We start from the raw sequence: 17,998 nt of genomic DNA, 5'->3' as shown, positions 1-17,998 counted from the left end.
ATTGGCAGGTGGATTCTTAACCGCTGCGCCACCAGGGAAGCCCTAAAAGTAAATAATTTTTAAATTAAAAAAAATGATTTCTATGAATCATCCTTCCCTTAATTGTAAACCTGGAAATAAATAAATAAATGCTGGTTGGAACCCACTTCACTGACTTCCTGAATCAATAACGGCCCTGTCACCCACACTGTGAAAAACACAGCTACACAGTATGTGCAATAAATCTACATGGATCCAGGACTTCCCTGGTGGTTCAGTGCTTAAGAGTCCGCCTGCCGATGCAGGGGACATGGGTTTGAGCCCTGGTCTGGGAGGATCCCACATGCTGCTGGAGCAGCTAAGCCCGTGCACCACAACTACTGAGCCTGCACTCTAGAGCCTGCAAGCCACAACTACTGAGCCCGCGTGCCACAACTACTGAAGCCCACCCTCCTAGAGCCTGTGCTCTGCAACAGGAGAGGCCCCCACAGTGAGAAGCCCGTGCACCGCAACGAAGAGTGGCCCCTGCTCGCCGCAGCTAGAGAGGGCCCACGCACAGCAATGAAGACCCAACGCAGCCAAAAATAAGTAAATAAATAAATTTATTTAAAAGAAAAAAATCTACATGGATCCACCTGGAGATATCTGGAAACCAACAAGCGGAGGGAGAAAAGTTGCAAACTAATACATTCAGGATACCATTTATGTAAACTGTTTAAAATATACATTGATATTGTTTCCACAGACTCCAGATAAGTGGCAAAGGCATAAAGACTGATCCTGGAAGAATATGCTAATTTCAAAGTAACTGTTACTCCTGAGAAATGGGAGGGGGGGTGGGGGTGGAGGGGGGAGCATCTGTAGGCGGAGGCCTTACTGTCATTGGAGGCTTTCATAATAGGGCTCAAGTTATATCAAAAGGAATTTTAAAAAAAATATCTGAAGCAATCGAGCCAAAGTGAATATTTGTTAAACCTGGGTGATGACACAATGACTGTACTCTTCTGTCCCTGTGAAATAATCCATTAACACTGTTAATAAGAATGTATAAGCAACTCTAGGATACATAAGAAACTAACACAAGTGGGGGTGGAGGGGCTCAGACACAGAGGCAGAGGATGGGAGATGGGTGGGGATAAGACTTCTCACTGAAACCCTTTATGTTGCTTGTATTTTCATTTTTTAAATTGTGAAATATAATAAAGCTACAAGAAAGTGTGCAGCCCACACATATAGTTACATACAACTGAAAGAATAATTATAACTCAGGCATCACTGAAGCCCAGATCAAGAAATAACATTGAATAAAGTCCACTTAGAGAAAAGCAAACAGAATTGGAATGCCCAGCTCAATGACCTGTTACAAAGCAAACCCCGCCCACCTGCTGCCACGTGACCACCACCCAGCTGCCTCCACAGCCCGGCGACCCATCCTGACTTCCAGAATGATCACTGCTTGGCTTTTCTTTATCTTTTACCCCTTAAGGTGTGCATCCACAATGACACTAGGATTGTTCAACTTTATAAAAAAAGGACAATTTGTGTAAACTTTCCACAATGAAAAATATTCCTTTATGAAAAGGAATCATTTGGGTCCTGCTTCCTTTGTTGCATAAAATGTCGGTGAGAATCATCCACATTGCTGTGAGCAGCTGTGAATGCTCCTGCATTCCGGTGCAGTATTCTGTTGGCTAAAACATCACAATTTGCAGATGGACTCAGGTGTGGATTGTTTCCGCTTGAGACTCATATATATGAGATATATGTTACTGCTATGAACTATGAACACTCTTGTCCAGGCTTCTTTGCTCACTGAGCAAACTGAATTTTTTTTTTTTTTTTTTTTTGGCTGCGTAGGGTCTTCGTTGCTGTGAAGACCTAGTTGCGGTGAGCAGGAGCTACTCTTCCTTGCGGTGCGCGGGCTTCTCATTGTGGTGGCTTCTCTTGTTGCAGAGCACAGGCTCTGCACATGCAGGCTTCAGTAGTTGTGGCACGCGGGCTCAGTAGTTGTGGCTTGCAGGCTCTAGAGTGCAGGCTCAGTAGTTGTGGCGCACAGGCTTAGTTGCTCCGCGGCATGTGGAATCTTACCAGACCAGGTATTGAACCCGTGTCCCCTGCATTAGCAGGCAGATTCTTAACCACTGCGCCACCAGGGAGGTCCCTTTTTAAATCATTTTTAAGTGTACTGTTCAGTGGCATTAAGCACATTCACAGTGTTCTGCAACCATCATCACCATCCATCTCCAGAACTTTTTCATCATCCTAAACAGAAACTCTATACCTATTAAGCAATAACTCCCATTCCCAATCTCCCTGCCCCTCCCAACCACCATTCTACTTTCTGTCTCTATGAATTCCACTACTCTATGCACCTAAGTGGAATTATACAATCTATGTCCTTTTCTGACTGCTTTATTTCCCTCAGTATTACGTCTTTCAAGTTCATCCATGCTGTAGCATGGGTCAGAATTTCCTTCCTTTTCAAGGTGGAAATCCTTTTTTAAAAATAGTATTTAGGGCTTCCCTCGTGGCGCAGTGGTTGGGAGTCCGCCTGCCGATGCAGGGAAGATCCCACATGCCGCGGAGCGGCTGGGCCCGTGAGCCGTGGCCGCTGAGCCTGCGCGTCTGGAGCCTGTGCTCCGCAACGGAAGAGGCCACAACAGCGAGAGGCCCGCGTACCGCAAAAAAGTATTTAATTTCTACACCACGATCAAAAGTTTTAAACGTTTTAAAATATAAAAAAAATTAAATTAAAAGGCGTAAAGTAACTATTTTCAATAGAATTTAAAATAAAATTTCTACATAAATATCTTAAACAATAGCTACATTCAAATTTAAATGTTTTAAACAGAAATGTAAATATTTAAAATAAATGTTAAGTAAAGCTTTAAATAATTATTGAAAATTAAAATTTTAATAAAGATACTAAGATCAAATTAAAAAGCATAAAATAAATAATGTTATGAACAATATTTAAATAAGTGTTTATAAAATTTAAATATTTCAAATAGATTTAAAATATTTAAGTTAAACTATAAAGTACCATGTAGATTGAACTTAAAATTGAAATGACATTTGAATGTTTAAATATTTAAATGATTTTAAATGTTAAACATTTAAATTTTAACATAGAAAGTAATTGCTTTTTTTTTTTTTTTTTTTCTGGGATATTCCCGGACCGGGTCACGAACCCGTGTGTTCCCTGCATCGGCAGGCGGACTCTCCACCACTGCACCACCAGGGAAGCCCATAAGTGCTATTTTTAAAATATATAATTAAAGTTTAAATACGACTTTAATAAATTAACTGCTACAATAATATTTAAAATTACACTCGAAGATGTGTAAAAAAATATATTACTCCCTTCTTCTCCCTGCCCAGAACAGAGGCAGTAGGGAAGCTACCGGCCTCCTCCGGGACTTCAGCAAACCTCACGCGCAGGCAGCGCCTTGGCCAGCCCGGCCAGCTCGCGAGGACCCCGTACGGCCAATATGGCTGCGCCCGTACGGCAGGCGCGGAGCCTGCTCGGGTTGGTGACGACCCTAGGCCCGGGCTCCCGCGGCTACCGAGCGCCTCCGCCCCCGCGCCGCTCAAGGGGGCCCTGGTGGCCCGACCCGGATGACCCACTGACCCCGCCCTGGCAGCTGGGGCCGCGCTACGCAGCTAAGCAGTTCGGGCGGCATGGCGCCGCCTCCGGGGTGGCCGCCGGTTCTCTGTGGCCTTCGCGGAAACAGCTGCACGAGCTGGAGGCTGAGGAGCGCGAATGGTACCCGAGCCTGGCGGCCATGCAGGAGTCGCTGCGGGTCCAGCAGCTGGCCGAGGAGCAGAAGCTACAAGCCAGGTGCGTGCGTGCGGTCGGGCAGGCGCGGGGCTGCGGGTGAACTGTGTCCCAACAGCAGTACTTAGTCCATTGGGCAGTTTATCGCGGGGTTTGTATGCAGTATTTACGTGAATCCTCACCTAGATACAAAACAGACTTCTGAATAACAGTTCACTTAGTCATTCATCAACAGATCTTTACTGAGCGCCTACTGTGTGCAAGGCCTTGCCCCCACTACTGAGGACACAGCAGGGAACAAAACAAAGATAATTTCAGGTGTCTACAGAGAGCCATTAGGAAAATAAGATTGCGTGGAGAATGCATGCCTGAGGGGGACTTCGGTTTGGTAGGCCTCAGGCCTCTCTGAGAATTTGATGTTTAAATGTTTAAGCAGAAACCTGAATGATCAGTGGTAGTCATGGGAAGATCGTAGGCAGAGCGTTCTCAGTAGCGGGAACAGCTGGTGCAAAGGCCCTGAGGTAGGAATGTGCTTTAAGGAACAGCCTGGACATTAGTGTAGCTGGGGAAGAGTGGGAGGTGATGGGGCATGGAATCAAGGGCAGAGGTCAGCCTTCGAGGCAGGTCTGAAGGATTTGGAGTAGAATGGAAGCAAGACCAGGGACATTGATTGTGCCACTTAACCGAAGGCAGGGGGCAGCCAAAGGCAGGCAGGTGTGTTCCTGGTGTTTATTGTTCTTGTCCTCACAGCAGCTCTAAGAGGAAGAGGGAACCACCCTTATTTCAGAGATAGGACACTGAGGCCTAGGAAGGTCAAGTCACTTAGGCAGTGAACGGTGGAGTTAGGATGTGAACACCTCTCTGATAACCCCAGTTATCCCAGCTGGTTGACCCTGCCATGGGGCTTTCAGCTTCATGTTTCTAATTCTTAAAATGGGACAGTGACTCACACCTACAAACTCACAGGATTGGAGGGAAAGGTCCAATCCATTTCTTGCCTTCACTTCCGTGCCTCGAAGTAGGCCTGGCATACAGTGGTTGCTCAGTGATGTCTGTAGGACGGAGGAGTGAGCTGTGGGAATAGCTGGCGTAACACGCAGCATAACATGCGACATTCAGTAGACAGCTCAGGGAAACGTTGCGTTGACTTGGGGTCTGCTCCTAGGAATTACTGGGGCTTGGTTCTCTCATGCTCAAGGCTACACATGTTGGTTTCTCTTCTCCGCCTCTCTTCACTTGTCAAGAATTTTTCTTCAGTTTTAATGGCCACCATAAGTCTTCCCGGTCTTTCATCTGGAGATGTGGGGGCGTTGGGAGAGGCAGGATGTGGGCAAAGGCTTGGGGGTGGGGGGTGGGTGGATGGGTGCTGCTCTGGCTGCCCTCACTGACCACTCTCTTTCCCCTGCAGGGAGCAGCTCATTGAAGAGCGCATGGCCAAGATGCCACAGATGATTGAGAACTGGCAGCGGCAGCAGCAGGAGCGCAGGGAGAAGGAGCAAGCAGACAAGGAGCGGAGGGCTCGGCTGCAGGCTGAGGCCCAGGAGCGCCTGGGATACCACGTGGACCCGAGGAGTGCCCGCTTCCAGGAGCTGCTGCAGGACTTGGAGAAGCAGCATCGCAAGCGCCTCAAAGAGGAGAAACAAAGAAAGAAGAAGGAGGCACGAGCTGCTGCGATGGCCGCTGCTGCAGCCCAAGACCCAGCAGACTCTGCAACACCCAGCTCCTGAGTTGTGTTCTTTCCCAATAAAACTTGCTGCCTGATAGCCCCACCCCTGAAGAGCTCTGCATCCTCTCTTATCACACCCCTCCCTGGGCACCCTGGTTCTTTCCCCAGCACCTGGAGCCAGGGAATCCCCCACCCTTCCCTGACTCTGCTCACTTAGGGACTCTAGGCCATGCCGACTAACTCTGGGGCTTCAGGGGGAGTGAAAGGGGGATGCAATGGGGAAATAATGGAGGAGCAGATGGCAGAGGAGAAGAGGGCTTCTGTTTACCAACATTAATCTCCAGTAATTAGCCAATTACCAGGGGGGAAGTGTAGCCAAAACAGACTGTGGTGATGATGGTGGGGGGCAGGGAGAAGCAGCCCTTCCAAGGCTGAGCCAGGGCTGGGGCTCATTGCCTGGGAGTGAGACAGCTTGGGGGAGGGGGAGTGAAGACACTGGGAGCCCCAGTCTGCAGAGGTTGACAGACCCCTCTGCCCTTTCATGGCATTCCCGCATCTCCTGTGTCCAACTAGCCCCAGACCCATACAAGCTGGAGTGGGAAGCCCCAGCAGGCACAAACCACAGGACTGGCTTTTAAAACTTTATTCACTTCAAAATCTTTTATCAGAGACACGGTTCTGTTCTGGGGTGGGGGGTGGCCTTGACCTCCAGAATGACTCTGATGTGTCCCCTTCCCCAGGCAAGACAAATCAGACCTCCTCCTCCCCAGCAAAAGGATGCAGGATGAAGGCCAAGGCCAGACCATGGAGGGGTCTTGGGCCTCTGAGTGCTCACCCCAGATGGAAAGATTTGGGCCACTCCAATGGAGAATCAAAGTTTGGAGCTCCAGCTACCCCTCACCCTGCAGGAGGGCGGGGGAGCTCTCAGGGGCTCTTTGGGGGATGGGGAAGCAAACAGCCGCCTCTCCATCTGGCTGCAGGGAGCTGGGACAGAGGCCAAGAGGGGCCCATCTGTCACCTCCAGTCCTGCCAGCTCCTTGGAGCAGGCTAGGCTCAGGTGGGGGATGGGAGGACAGCTGTCTGGCCCAGGTCTTCTCAGGCCAAGATGGGAATGCAGGGCCACTTTAGGAGAGTGGGAAGTTGGGGTGGAGTGTTTTGGTTTTTATTAGTTTTTGATTTTTTTTCCACTTCTTAAATAAACATGAATATATATATATTTTTTTCTTTTATAAAACTTTTGTGGAGTTGGGGGTGGGGAGGAGGGAGCGGTGGGCGGCCTGGCCTCCCGGCATCACTCGTCATCAAAGTTCTGACTCAGGAGGAAGTTGGCAGCCAAGTTCTCGTTTTTTTCACAAGCGAAGTAGGCCTGGATCACCAGGCTCTCTGGGAAGCCCAGGGCCTTCAACTGCGGGAAGATGGGCAGGTATGAGCAAGAGGTAGGGGCCCTGCCCACCCATAAGGTCACCCCTCTCAGCCAGATCTCTTACCCTCTCTATAGCCTCTTTTTCCTGCGGTGTCACCTGGATGTAGTTCATCTGTGGGGCCTCCTCGCCTATCGCGCCCACCTCACCCTCCACGTCCGAGATGTCTGCCAGCTCCCCAGGGGGCTCGTTCAACATCTGGATGAATTGCTCCTGGTGCCGGCTGATTTGCTGTGGGAGACGGAGAAAGTGGTGGTGACCCACAGCCCTTGTCCCCCGCTTCCCCAGGTCCCTGTCACAGCCCTTGCTTTTTCTTTCATTCACTCAGCAAATATTTAGAGGGTGTCTATTCTGGCCATACAGCCACACGGTGGACATGGGCCCTGTCCTAGAAGGAGCTGATGTTCCAGGGTGGCGAGGCAGGCCGTAAACAAGCAAGCAAGTTGACAGCAACTTACAATGTAAATACTGGGCGTAACATACATTAGGGTAGATCTTGGGCTGGGAAAGACACTTTAGGCCAGGAGCGAGGGCCCTGTGAACTACTGGATGGGGAAGGAAGTTTCCCTCCACGTAGAGCAAAAATCAAGTGCAAAGGCCCAGGGATGGGGTCCATTTGGAAAATTCCAAAAGCAAAAGATCCATGTGGCAAAACAGTAAACAAGGAAGGGAAGGAGGAAGCAGAAGATCAGATCAGAGAGGCCGGGACCAGATATGCTTTCTTCTAGTGTGATGGGACACCACAGTGGTGAGGATTAAATAGGGAAAGACATCTGTGTACCTTTTAAAAAGATTAACTCATCTGGGTGTTGCGTATCTGGGGGTTCTAATATGCCTCTCTCTATTTTTATGTACATCTGAAAATTTACACATCAAAGGAAAAAGTGCTTTTTCAGGAATCTGGCTCCTAGTGGAGAATGGACCGTGGGGGCTGTGCAGATGCAGAGAACTGGGTGGTGGCTGCCAGGGGACCTGGGAGAAGATGAGGTGGCAGCCACAGAGGTGGAGTGCAGGGCTGGGCTGAGTGAGATGTTCTGGAAGTAGAGCAAAGAGGACAGGTGAGAGACAACCCCAGCAGGCCCCCAGTGCCTGGGGCTCAAGCAACCCCAGGTCCTTGCGGGGTTACGGAGGGCTGGGAGGATCTGTTCTGGTCTTGGATATCTAAAAAGCATTTTCATGGAGGTATCAAGTCAGTCACGGGAGAGCATGGCATCCAGAGGGTCCAGACTGGTCATATGGATTTAAGGGTCGCCACAGACTGAAAGCCCCAGGATTGATTGCAAATAAATGGAGATGCGCAGCCCTGGCCCTCCAACATCTGGAGGTGAGCGGAGTCAGCACAGGAGACTGAAAAGTCGGCGGTAGAAGCAGCAGACGCCTGAACCAAGAGAGGCAGGTTTTCACAGAGGACCCAGAAGACCCTGTCACACCCAGGGGCCACTGCCCCTCTGCCCAGGAACCTTCAAGGACAGGATGGAGCCTTGCTGAGCACGGTGGTCCCAAAACCAACTAGGGCACAGCAGTCCTGGGTGCTGCCATACAACCCTATGGACATTCAGAAAGCAACAGCTAAACGCGGAGTGGAGCCAGAGCACAGGATCCAGAGACTGGAGGCAGACACACACTCCACCAGTTGCCAGGCTGCTCCAAGCCTCTGACATCTTCCTCCATGGAGTGGAGATGACAGTAGCACCCACACCTTACAGAGTGGTTGAGAGCATTACGTGAAACCACGTAGGTCATTAGGTCGCACGGAACAGCAGAAGGCTGTCGTTAGTCCTGCTTTCCAAGCATAGAGATGCCTACATACCACGCTGGGCCAGGCTCACTCTCTGGGGCTGTGGTACCCACAGGAGAAGGGAGATGGTACCTGCACTGACTCCCTCTGTCCCCAGGCCTGTACCTGTAAAAGCTGGGGGTTCTCCTGGCCCAGCTGCTGAAGCAGGGCTGGCAGCAGCGCCGGATTCTGCTGAATCACCTGCCGCATGTTCTGGAACTGGGGCTGATCCCGCAGGAATTCCAAGGGGTTCTCTCCTGCTGGCAGGAGGAAAGGGTGCGGTCAGATACCACCCTGGGCTCCCTGAAGTATGGGGGGTTGGGATGAGTCAGGTGCCTTGACAGCAGACACCCCACATGCACACCTCCCAATCCACTCACCTGCTTCTGTGGCTGGCTGCTCGGGTACTTGGCTCTCCTGGACAGAACCGTGTTCCGGCTCGGGGCTCCCAGGAATTCCCTGTCAGGGGTCCTATTTAGTTCAAAGCACAGACTGCCCACTGCCTCCTTCCTGCATACTCAGCCCTGGCGGGAGACACGTGAAGCCTCTGCTCTGCCCTCCACAGGTCCACCCCATCGCTCATGTCCAGGCTCCTGCAGGAGGTCTTTCCTGGCTAGAACCATAACCCAAAGGCTTTTGGGGGCAGATTTTGACCAGCCATCAGGGCACCGAAGCCTGCATGCTCCCTTGAGGACTCCCCAGGCAGCAGCAGCCCCACCTCACCGTGAGTAGATACTCCACGGCCCGGTGGGGATTGTTATAGCTGGCCCTCAGGGCAGCCACGACCCGCTCCCGCTCGTAGCCCATGGACATGATCTCCGTCAGCATCGTCTCGTACTCAGAGCCAGTCACTGTGGAGGGAGTGGCAAAAGGTGGGTCACCAAGGAGAGGGAAGGACAGCTCCCAGGCCCTCCCACACCCCCACAAGGCCCAGTTGATGACTGGGGCACCCAGTCATTTTCGCTCTGGGGACCACCCACCCACCTAGCGTGGAGGCCGCGTCTTCCTCTCGCCCGCTGCTACCTGAAGAGGGAACAGAGCTGCAAATTCAAGAGAGAGAAATCGGACCCTGGCTTCTGGTGGCTTTCCCTCCCCCAAGGTGTGTGGAACCACAAACGTGGGCGCTGAAATGTGCCGGAAAGACAGGGCCCAATCTGGGGCTGCTGCTCCCTGCCTTACCCGGACACAGACTCCGGGGAGGTCGTGGGGGCTGATTCCTCCGATGGGCTCTTGTCCTCTCTGGCGGTAGGTGGGGGATTGGACATGCCTGAGGCAGGGGCCGATGGGAAAGATGTGGAAGACTCCGGGGCAGCAGTGGGTGAAGCCTCTGGGGGTACTGAGGTGCCTGGGCTAGTTTTGGCCTGTGACACCCAGAAAAAGGGAGCAGGCATCAGTAACTCTATCTAGCCCCAACATCCTTCCACATCTCAGCCCCACCCTGTTCATGGCTAATCTCTCTTGGGCACACATGCTCTTTGCCAGCTCCCCAGCTAATCCACCCATCCTCCCAACCAGCATACATCACCCACCTTGGTCACCATGACGACCACGAAGTTCTTCTCATCGATGTGATAGTCCTTGATGGGGACATCATCGCTCAGGATCTTGCCAGCATAGATGAGTTTCTGTCCAGCCACGGGGAAAGCATCACGACCCTTCTCAGCTTCTATCTTCTCCTTCAGCACCTTCACCTGGAGGAAGGGGTAGACAGTCACTGCAAACCCCGAGATTCTCTCTTCCTTTCTAGTTTGGGGGCAGGGGGGAGGCTGCATGCCCTGATGGCTGAGAAGCTAAGCTTCATAATCAAGCATACTAGACCATTCCACCATTAAACAGATATTTGCTGAACACCTGATATGTGCCAGGTGCAATTTTAGACACTGACGATACAGCAGAGAACAAAACTCAATACAAGTCCCTGTTCTCATAGAGATAACATTTATTTGAGAGAAGAAAAAACACATATTTCAGATGATGTAAACATGATGAAACGCAAATCAAAATAAACGGGAGATAGGACCATTCCTCACTCCATGCTGCTGAGAGTGACCTTTACTAAGAGAATCCTAAGTTGACACCTCTATTGTAAACGTACACGGGTCACAAGTTTAAAGCCTCATATTAACTGGGTGAAACAGTTACCATTAGCCTCATTTTATATTTGAGAAAAACAGAAGTACAGACAGATTAACCAACTTGCCCCAAATCAAAAAGTTAGGCTGGTCAAAAAATCTGAGTCTGTTTCCTTTTCTACAAAAAGTGAACTTCAATGTCTCCCTCGTGGGGGAAATTGTGCAAAAAGTGCCAAGTACATATTTTTGTTAGGTCCTAAATCTCTTTTCAGCTAAAAGGACAGCATCATGTTTAGACCGTGGGCTCTCACTTGAGACAATTCCGAATTGAAACCGCTCTGCCATGACTTGCTGTGTGCATATGGAACTATACCGAAGTTCTTTAATCCAAGTTTCTGCATCTGTGAAGTGGGGAGACTCAGAGTCCCCAAATGACAAGCCTACTTCGCAGATTTAGTAAGATAACATAAAAACGCTCAGCGACTGGTGAAGAACAAACACGGACCACTGAAACTCAAGACCGTTTATTATTATCGTCGTTGCTGTCATCACCCGGCATCTCCTGGTCACTACTCCCAGATTCGGCCACCAATGTCCCGAGGAGAAGCCTACAAAGCTGGGAACTCGGAGCACCCATCCCAGAGCAGGCCGGCCGGGAATCCGAGCCCGCGGCTCCCGCGCCCCGCGAAGACACTGACATTGGACCCGGGGCCTGGCGGGCGCCCCGGGGGTGGAGCCTCGCCTGGAGAGAGATCCAAGAGCTCCGCCCGAGCCACCAGGGGCTGAGCCGGGGACCATCAGGGTATCTGGGAAAGTCAGGCCCATTGAGAGAATGGGCACTGCCCGGCGCCGCGCCGTCTTCCCCGCCTCTCTTGTCAGGATCCCGGCCTCCCCGCCCCCACCCCATCCCCGGCACCCGTCGCTCCCGCTCCCGGGCTCCGGCCTGACTCGCACCGTCTCATCAGGCTCCATGCGGATCTTGAAGGTCTGCTGCTGCAGCGTTTTGAGCGTGATCGTGACGGCCATGGTGGGGCCCGAGCGACGCGGCGGCCCCGGGATCCTCACACAACATGCAACTCACGCCGCCGCCATCTTAGCGCCCAGCCGCGCCGTAAGCCGACCGCTTCCGGGGCAGGCGGTGCGCGCGCCGACCACCGCAGCACGTGTCCTGAGCGCGCCCCCTTTGCCTTCGTGAGCATGCACAAGAGAGCGGCCTCGAGCCAGGCATGCGCAGACTAAACTCTGCTCCGGGGGTGGGGGGGCTTCTCGCTGAACTGTCACGTGGCTTCCTGCGAGTGACGCCATGCCCGTTAGCGGTGACGTCATGCGGCCACAAAATGGCTCCGACGTCCCCAGTGTCAAGCCTACGAGTTTCATTTATTTGTTGACGTTGAACTCTTCATGTACTTGTTATACTTTTATTTCTTCCATAAAATGTTCGTGTTTTTTTGCTCGTTCCAAATGAGTTTTATTCTGGTCTGGCTACCCTGACAGGAAGCCTGTCAAGCCCTGAAAGAACTAAAGGATACTTGAAAGGTCACCAACAATTAAACGAAAACTCTGTAAACACGTTTGGCCAAGGAACTGGGGACACGAGGCCATTTTGTGGTCCCATCCATTCCTGAGGGAAGAGCTGGATTTTTGGAATGAATCTGTTCTAGCTCCTGGGTCCCCCCACGTCTCTGCTGCTCTTTCCCTGATCACTTTGTTCACCCACCTACCCCCAGTCTGACCCCAAAGTTTTTAAGGAAGATGCAACTTTCAAGGCTTCCCTACACCGAATACAAAATTCTCTCCTTAAACTTTCCCTGGATATGCCAATCCTGGAGGCTTTCCAGAAGGGTGGCGCTAGGCCACAGGACACAGGAAGCTCAAAGGAGGCCTATCCAAGGAACAAGGAATCGAAGAGTTGGTTGGCCGAAGCTGAAGAGGGTGCTTTGGCAGACAGGATGGAGGTGATGGTCTCATCTTCCAGTTAATGGGTGGACTCTCCCCCGCAATCCTGAACTGACCACTACCTGCCTCCTAAACTGCTCTTCTCAACATTCCCATCCAAGTAGGACACCAGGCAGTCGCCTGCCACCTGACTCATTACCCAACTGTTACCAGGTCCTACTGCTTCTCCCTTCACTGCATGCCCTGAGCTAAGAAGCTTCCACAAGAATAGGCCAGACTTGGCTGAGGGATTCTTAACCTCTGGCAACAAGGGACATCAGTTCCCAACCACCCACTGGACGTTAAGTGGCAGCCTTCAGGACCCCAACAGAGGTGGGCCTAGGCCAACCTTAGGGGCCCACACTCTCCTCTGCCACTTTTACACCAGCACTTGGTGCCACCTCCTTCCCTCCAAGAGGTTCAAATCCTGACTTGGCCACTGAAGACCACTGGACAAGCTAGATACCATTTCTGAACCTATTTCTCCTTGACTATGAAGAGAATTAATAGCTTTTGACACTGACTAATATTAAGAAAATGTGTTTAAAACTGTCCAATAGCTCTGTGTAGTCTTGCTCCTTAACAGGTAAGACGTACATATGCGGCGCAGTGTAAAACGGTTGGTACAAGTTGGTGGCTAAGGTGTGGGTTCAAACCCCACCTCTTACTAAATCTCAGTCTCCTCATCAAACACAACTGGTACTAGAACCAAAACTCACCAGTTTGATGCAACGACTCAATGAGCTAATAAGTGGAGTATTTGTAATGGCACTTAGAATAGTTACTCTTTCCCACCCGTTTGGGGTTCTCCGGATAAACAAGGGCCCCTGTAACCTTATGGGACATTCAACCAACACTTGTAGTGGCTGCAAAATGAGCCTCACTTAAGAGTCACCTACCCCAAAAGGAAACACAGGAGGAAGACACAAAACTTAATTTAATAGAAATTTCATTTGTAGTTCTTACATTCTCAGTATGAGCCGAGCTAGAACCCGCTGCCCCACTCGGAACTGGCCCAGTCCTGGGGGCAGGGGAGAAAGGAGAGAGGGAGGTCAGAGCTCAGGGCTTAGGAGCCCCATTCTTCCTCAGTGCTGGGGGGCTGGTGATGCCACCCTCTTCTCCTACCACCCCCCTGTGGGATCCAGGAAGGAGAGCAGATGGAATCTTGGGCCTGGGGCTTCTCCTCCACGCCACACCCCACCCTGAGTCCCCAAGTTGGAGGGGAGCTAAGGGATCTGGGGAGATAAGGGGACAGCAGAAAGCAAAGATGTCAAATCAAGAAAGATGAAGGCCAGGGGTGAGGGGTGAAGGAGGATCAGAGACAAAACACCAGTTAAAAAAAAAAAAAAAACTTTAAAAAAAAAAAAAAAAGGGATGGGGAGAACAAAAACAAAATCCACCCCAAATTGGAACCCGCCTGGAAAAAAATGAAAGTTCTCCAGTCTCACAGAGACATTATTTGGCGCGGCCGGCTCTGCGGCAGGAGCACTCAGGCCTCAGTCCAGCCCTGGAGGCGGCGGCGGCGTGGCCCCTACAGCTCATCCTTGGCCTGGCCAGCGGCAGCGTCTTCCTCGTCCTCTTCCTCTTTCTCGTCCTCATCCTCCTCATCCTCATCCTTGTCCTCCTCCTCTTCCTTGTCTGCCTCCTCCTCTTCCTTGCGCTTCTTCTCCTCCTCCTCCTCCTTTAGCCTCTGCTCTTCGTCTTGCTTGTCCTTCATTTGTTTTTCTGCTGCCTGTGTGCAAACCACACACCTCAGGGCCCGGACTCCCTTGGCAGCCCTGCCCACCCCCAAGCCCAAGACTGGACCCTGGTCCCACCTTCGTAACACCCCATGTCTCGTTGCCAAACTCCTCAGCGTATGCTTCGTCGTTGGTGATGAGGAAGTTGTCAAAGATGGTGCCAGACTTGACCTGTAATGGGGCCAGGGAGTAGAGGGGTGGTCGGAAGGGTGGTCAGAGGGGATATACCTGTTGGCCTTGGCCTCGAAAAGGTCTCCCGCCCATATTCCCATGACCACTACACAATGCTACAGTTCAATGTTGCAGTTAAAAAACAGGCTGCCTGGGCTTCCCTGGTGGGGCATTGGTTGAGAGTCCGCTTGCCAATGCAGGGGACGCGGGTTCGTGCCCCGGTCCGGGAAGATCCTACATGCCGCGGAGCAGCTGGGCCCGTGAGCCATGGCCGCTGAGCCTGCGCGTCCGGAGCCTGTGCTCCGCGATGGAAGAGGCCACAGCGGTGAGGGGCCCGCATACCGCAAAAAAAAAACAAAAAACAAAAAACACAAAAAAACACAGGCTGCCTGGGTTCCAACACCAGCTCTGCCATTTCCTGCCTACATGACCTCAGGCTGGTGACTTCACCTCTCTGCACCTCATTTTCTTCATCTGTAAAAAGGGGTCTCACTCCCTTCTTTAAATATTTCTCTAGTACCTACTACGTGCCAGGCACCATTCTAGGTGCAGAAGGTACATCACTGCACAGAACAGACAAAAATTCAGTCCCTGTGAACCTAATTTTCTAATGGTACTATCTAACCACCTTCTAGGTTGCTGGGGGCAATAAAATGAGTTGGTTCCCGTAGGTACTTGAAAAAGTACCAAGAAGTTAGTAAGTACAACTTCAGAGTGGGTGCTGTAAGAATGCCATAAGGACAAACCAGGAATTTCTTTAAAAAAAGAAAAAGCACCATTTTGGAGTCAGACCTCCTTTGTCCCTTTCCTCCTGGGTTGACCCTGTGCACTTGAGGTCCTGGGATCCTTCTCTTCCCTCCGTGTCTCACCTGCCATAGATCCAAGCCCAGTACAGCAAAGTTTTCATAGGCGTAGATGTTGCTATCAGGGGAATACTCAGGGTTGTCGATCTCTGGGTGGATCCAAATGCCCTTGTAATCTGGGTTGTCAATCTGTCGGGGCTTCCACTCACCCTGCAGAAGAAGTGAACTGGTGGATGAGTGGAGATCAGTGCATTCCCCACTGTGTACCGCCCTGCTCAGAGCCCCAGGCTCACCTTGTACTCTGGGTTCTGAATCACTGGTGGTTCCCACTCTCCGTCCATCTCTTCATCCCAGTCCTCGGGCTTCTTAGCATCTGGGTCAGGAATGTGCTCAGGCTTGTCCCAGTCCTGCAGGTACATTAGGAGGTCAGAGTTGGCCCAGTTGTCCTCCACACCCTCCATGGTGGGGAGTCCCTGCCCAAGAACGAACCTCAGGCTTGGAGTCCGTAGGGTCATCAACCTTGGCTCGCTCGTCCCAGTCTTCAGGCTTTGCAGCATCAGGATCCTTTATCTTCTTGGGAGGCAAGAAATCCCAATCGTCCTCCAGAGAGCCTGACTCCACCTGGCTGTTGTCAATCTTTACCTCATAGGTATTATCAGGCCGCACAATCAGCGTGTACAGGTGTGTGAATTCATCGTCCTGAAGAGAATGCGAGATCAGTGCCCCGCCCACCAGGCTGGCCTCTGAGCCTTCCCTTACAGCCATTTGTCACCACCCCCAGAGCACACCTTGCAACGGATATCCTTGTTGATCAGCACGTTCTTGCCCTTGTAGTTGAAGATGACATGAACCTTCTTGGTGCCAGGACCACAGATGTCCGGGCCTTGATGAGAAGCAGATCCAGTCAGAACTAGAGAGTGTCTACCATTATGAACCCCTCCCCACCCATTTATAAAAAGAAAACTTGGTTCTTAAACTCAGGTCTGTCAAGGTGAAAAGACAAAATTCAGATATCTCTAAGGGACTGTGATTAGGGATTTAAAGAAAAAAAAAAATCAGTGCTCTAGAAGTCAGTATCTTTACTTGCAGAATTAGTAAATGCCTACCTTATAAAATCGCGCAAATTAGCCGTCTTAAATCAACGATAACAATATAGAAAGTTGCTACTAACTGTAACTATTTTCTCAGCTTCTCCTCCAAAGAAATGTTTAACCATTTAAGTGTTTTCTATGATCTTAAGACCACTTTTCATGGGCTATAAAGAACTCATGGGGTTTCAAACTCCCTCTAACTAATCAGAGGTCAGCATCAGGGTGGGGCCCGCTCACCAAACATGATGTTGTATTCAGAGTCTCCATGCATGTCTGTCTGGTCCAGACCATCTGGAAATAGCTTCACGTAGCCGCCCCCACAGTCGATGTTCTGTTCGTGTTTCACGGTGAACTGCACCACCAGTGTTTGACCCTTATTGGAGAAGGGCTCGAATCTGGCCGACAGAGCATAAAACCGGGCATCCTGGCTTGTCTGCAGCCCTAGCAAGGAACGGTAGTCAGATCACGGCTCAGCAACAACCCCCGGGAGACCCTTAGGATGGGAAATACAGACGACTCTCCCTTCCTCCACCTCTTCTACTTCTAGGGATATCCAAACTGTGTGGAGATTAGGGCTTCCTCCAGGAAGTCCTCCTGGATCTGAGCACCCACCCCTAGGCTCTTACCTTTATCTTTCTCCTGGTCACCGTAGAACTTGCCGGAACTGAGAACGAATTTGCCAAAATCTGGTTTGTGTTTGGATTCGATCCAGCGCTCGGTCCATCCGTCTAGGGGACCAAAGGGGCAGGTCAGAGTAGCGGTGCTGATCACCCCCCACCAAACATCTACCAGGAGCTACAAGCTGCTGGGGGCAAGGAAGGAGATTCCCCCTCCCCCCGACTGTCCCCACCCCAACCTCTAGCTTGACAGCTCTGGTGGCTTAAAAGATCCTCGGGCGAACCCTAACTCCCGCCGCGCAAGGCCGCCGCGCCCTCCCCGCTCCCCAGGGACGCAGAAGGAAAGATCGCCTGCGGCTCCAGCCCCTGAAGGCCACTGTGTTGGTCCTCTGAGCAGTAATTACAGGCGACACGTAGATATGGGCTGGGGGGCCAGCCGCATCGTTAGGACGGCCTCAAGGCGGGACTAGCCGTTACCTCCGTCCAGAAACTGCTCCTTGAAGTAAACGGCGGGTTCAGCGGCGCCCAGGCCAAGAAGGCCGAGCAGCACCAGCACGGGTAGCAGCATGGCGGGCCGAGGGGGCGGCGGCGCGCGAGCCCTTTAAGTCACTCTACCAGCAATAGCTCTGCAGTAGGGACGGACGGTGCCGCCGGCCGTGCGATTTTATAACCGGCCGCCTCTCAAACCAACCTGGTCCGGCCTCTTGGCCCTCCTCTCCCACTTTATCATTGGTCTGTGGCCACAGCTCTGCCTTTCCATTGGACCCTTGTGGGTTCAGCAAGTTAGGCTGTGCCTCGGAACGCTGGGTTCCCAGATGGCCGATTTCTATTGGCCGCACCGCTGGCCAATGAAGGTCGACCACGCGTTGTGGGGGACGCCCACCGGTGGAGTGGGGGCCTCGAGCCCCTCAGGCCAGGTCATGTGACCAGACCTCGGCCCAACCCCGCC

At 51.7% G+C, this 17,998-nt stretch overlaps 3 protein-coding genes across 4 annotated transcripts; 1 reads left to right on the top strand and 2 right to left on the bottom strand.

The window, feature by feature from the left end:
- Positions 1 to 3,465: 3,465 nt before the first annotated feature.
- On the top strand, positions 3,466 to 5,526 carry GADD45GIP1 (GADD45G interacting protein 1). Its single transcript, XM_082652034.1, has 2 exons — positions 3,466 to 3,820; positions 5,166 to 5,526. Exons 1-2 carry the CDS (start codon positions 3,471 to 3,473, stop codon positions 5,482 to 5,484), a joined length of 669 nt encoding a protein of 222 aa, XP_082508160.1. The 5' UTR covers positions 3,466 to 3,470; the 3' UTR covers positions 5,485 to 5,526.
- A 525-nt stretch (positions 5,527 to 6,051) lies between these two features.
- Positions 6,052 to 11,820, bottom strand: RAD23A (RAD23 homolog A, nucleotide excision repair protein). Of its 2 annotated transcripts, none has more exons than XM_082652033.1 (9): positions 11,648 to 11,820; positions 10,151 to 10,312; positions 9,801 to 9,982; positions 9,606 to 9,661; positions 9,345 to 9,472; positions 9,002 to 9,080; positions 8,748 to 8,878; positions 6,911 to 7,075; positions 6,052 to 6,828 (listed from the first exon to the last, which is right to left on the bottom strand). In XM_082652033.1, the coding sequence occupies exons 1-9, from the start codon at positions 11,717 to 11,719 to the stop codon at positions 6,715 to 6,717; spliced, it is 1,089 nt and encodes a 362-aa protein (XP_082508159.1). In that variant the 5' UTR covers positions 11,720 to 11,820; the 3' UTR covers positions 6,052 to 6,714. The 2 variants fall into 2 exon arrangements, with proteins under 2 accessions (XP_082508159.1, XP_082508158.1); XM_082652032.1 differs by having other exon boundaries at positions 8,748 to 8,881; positions 11,648 to 11,734.
- A 1,728-nt stretch (positions 11,821 to 13,548) lies between these two features.
- CALR (calreticulin) lies at positions 13,549 to 17,682 on the bottom strand. The gene is made up of 9 exons (XM_082651339.1): positions 17,527 to 17,682; positions 17,059 to 17,160; positions 16,670 to 16,873; positions 16,130 to 16,224; positions 15,831 to 16,040; positions 15,635 to 15,748; positions 15,408 to 15,551; positions 14,446 to 14,538; positions 13,549 to 14,360 (listed from the first exon to the last, which is right to left on the bottom strand). The coding sequence occupies exons 1-9, from the start codon at positions 17,615 to 17,617 to the stop codon at positions 14,160 to 14,162; spliced, it is 1,254 nt and encodes a 417-aa protein (XP_082507465.1). The 5' UTR covers positions 17,618 to 17,682; the 3' UTR covers positions 13,549 to 14,159.
- Positions 17,683 to 17,998: the final 316 nt, after the last annotated feature.

Source organism: Grampus griseus (assembly GCF_964374135.1).
Source record: "Grampus griseus genome assembly, chromosome: 3".
In the NCBI taxonomy this organism is placed as follows: domain Eukaryota; kingdom Metazoa; phylum Chordata; class Mammalia; order Artiodactyla; family Delphinidae; genus Grampus; species Grampus griseus.
Note: the sequence above shows the minus strand (reverse complement) of the source record. Positions and strands in the feature narration are given on the sequence as shown.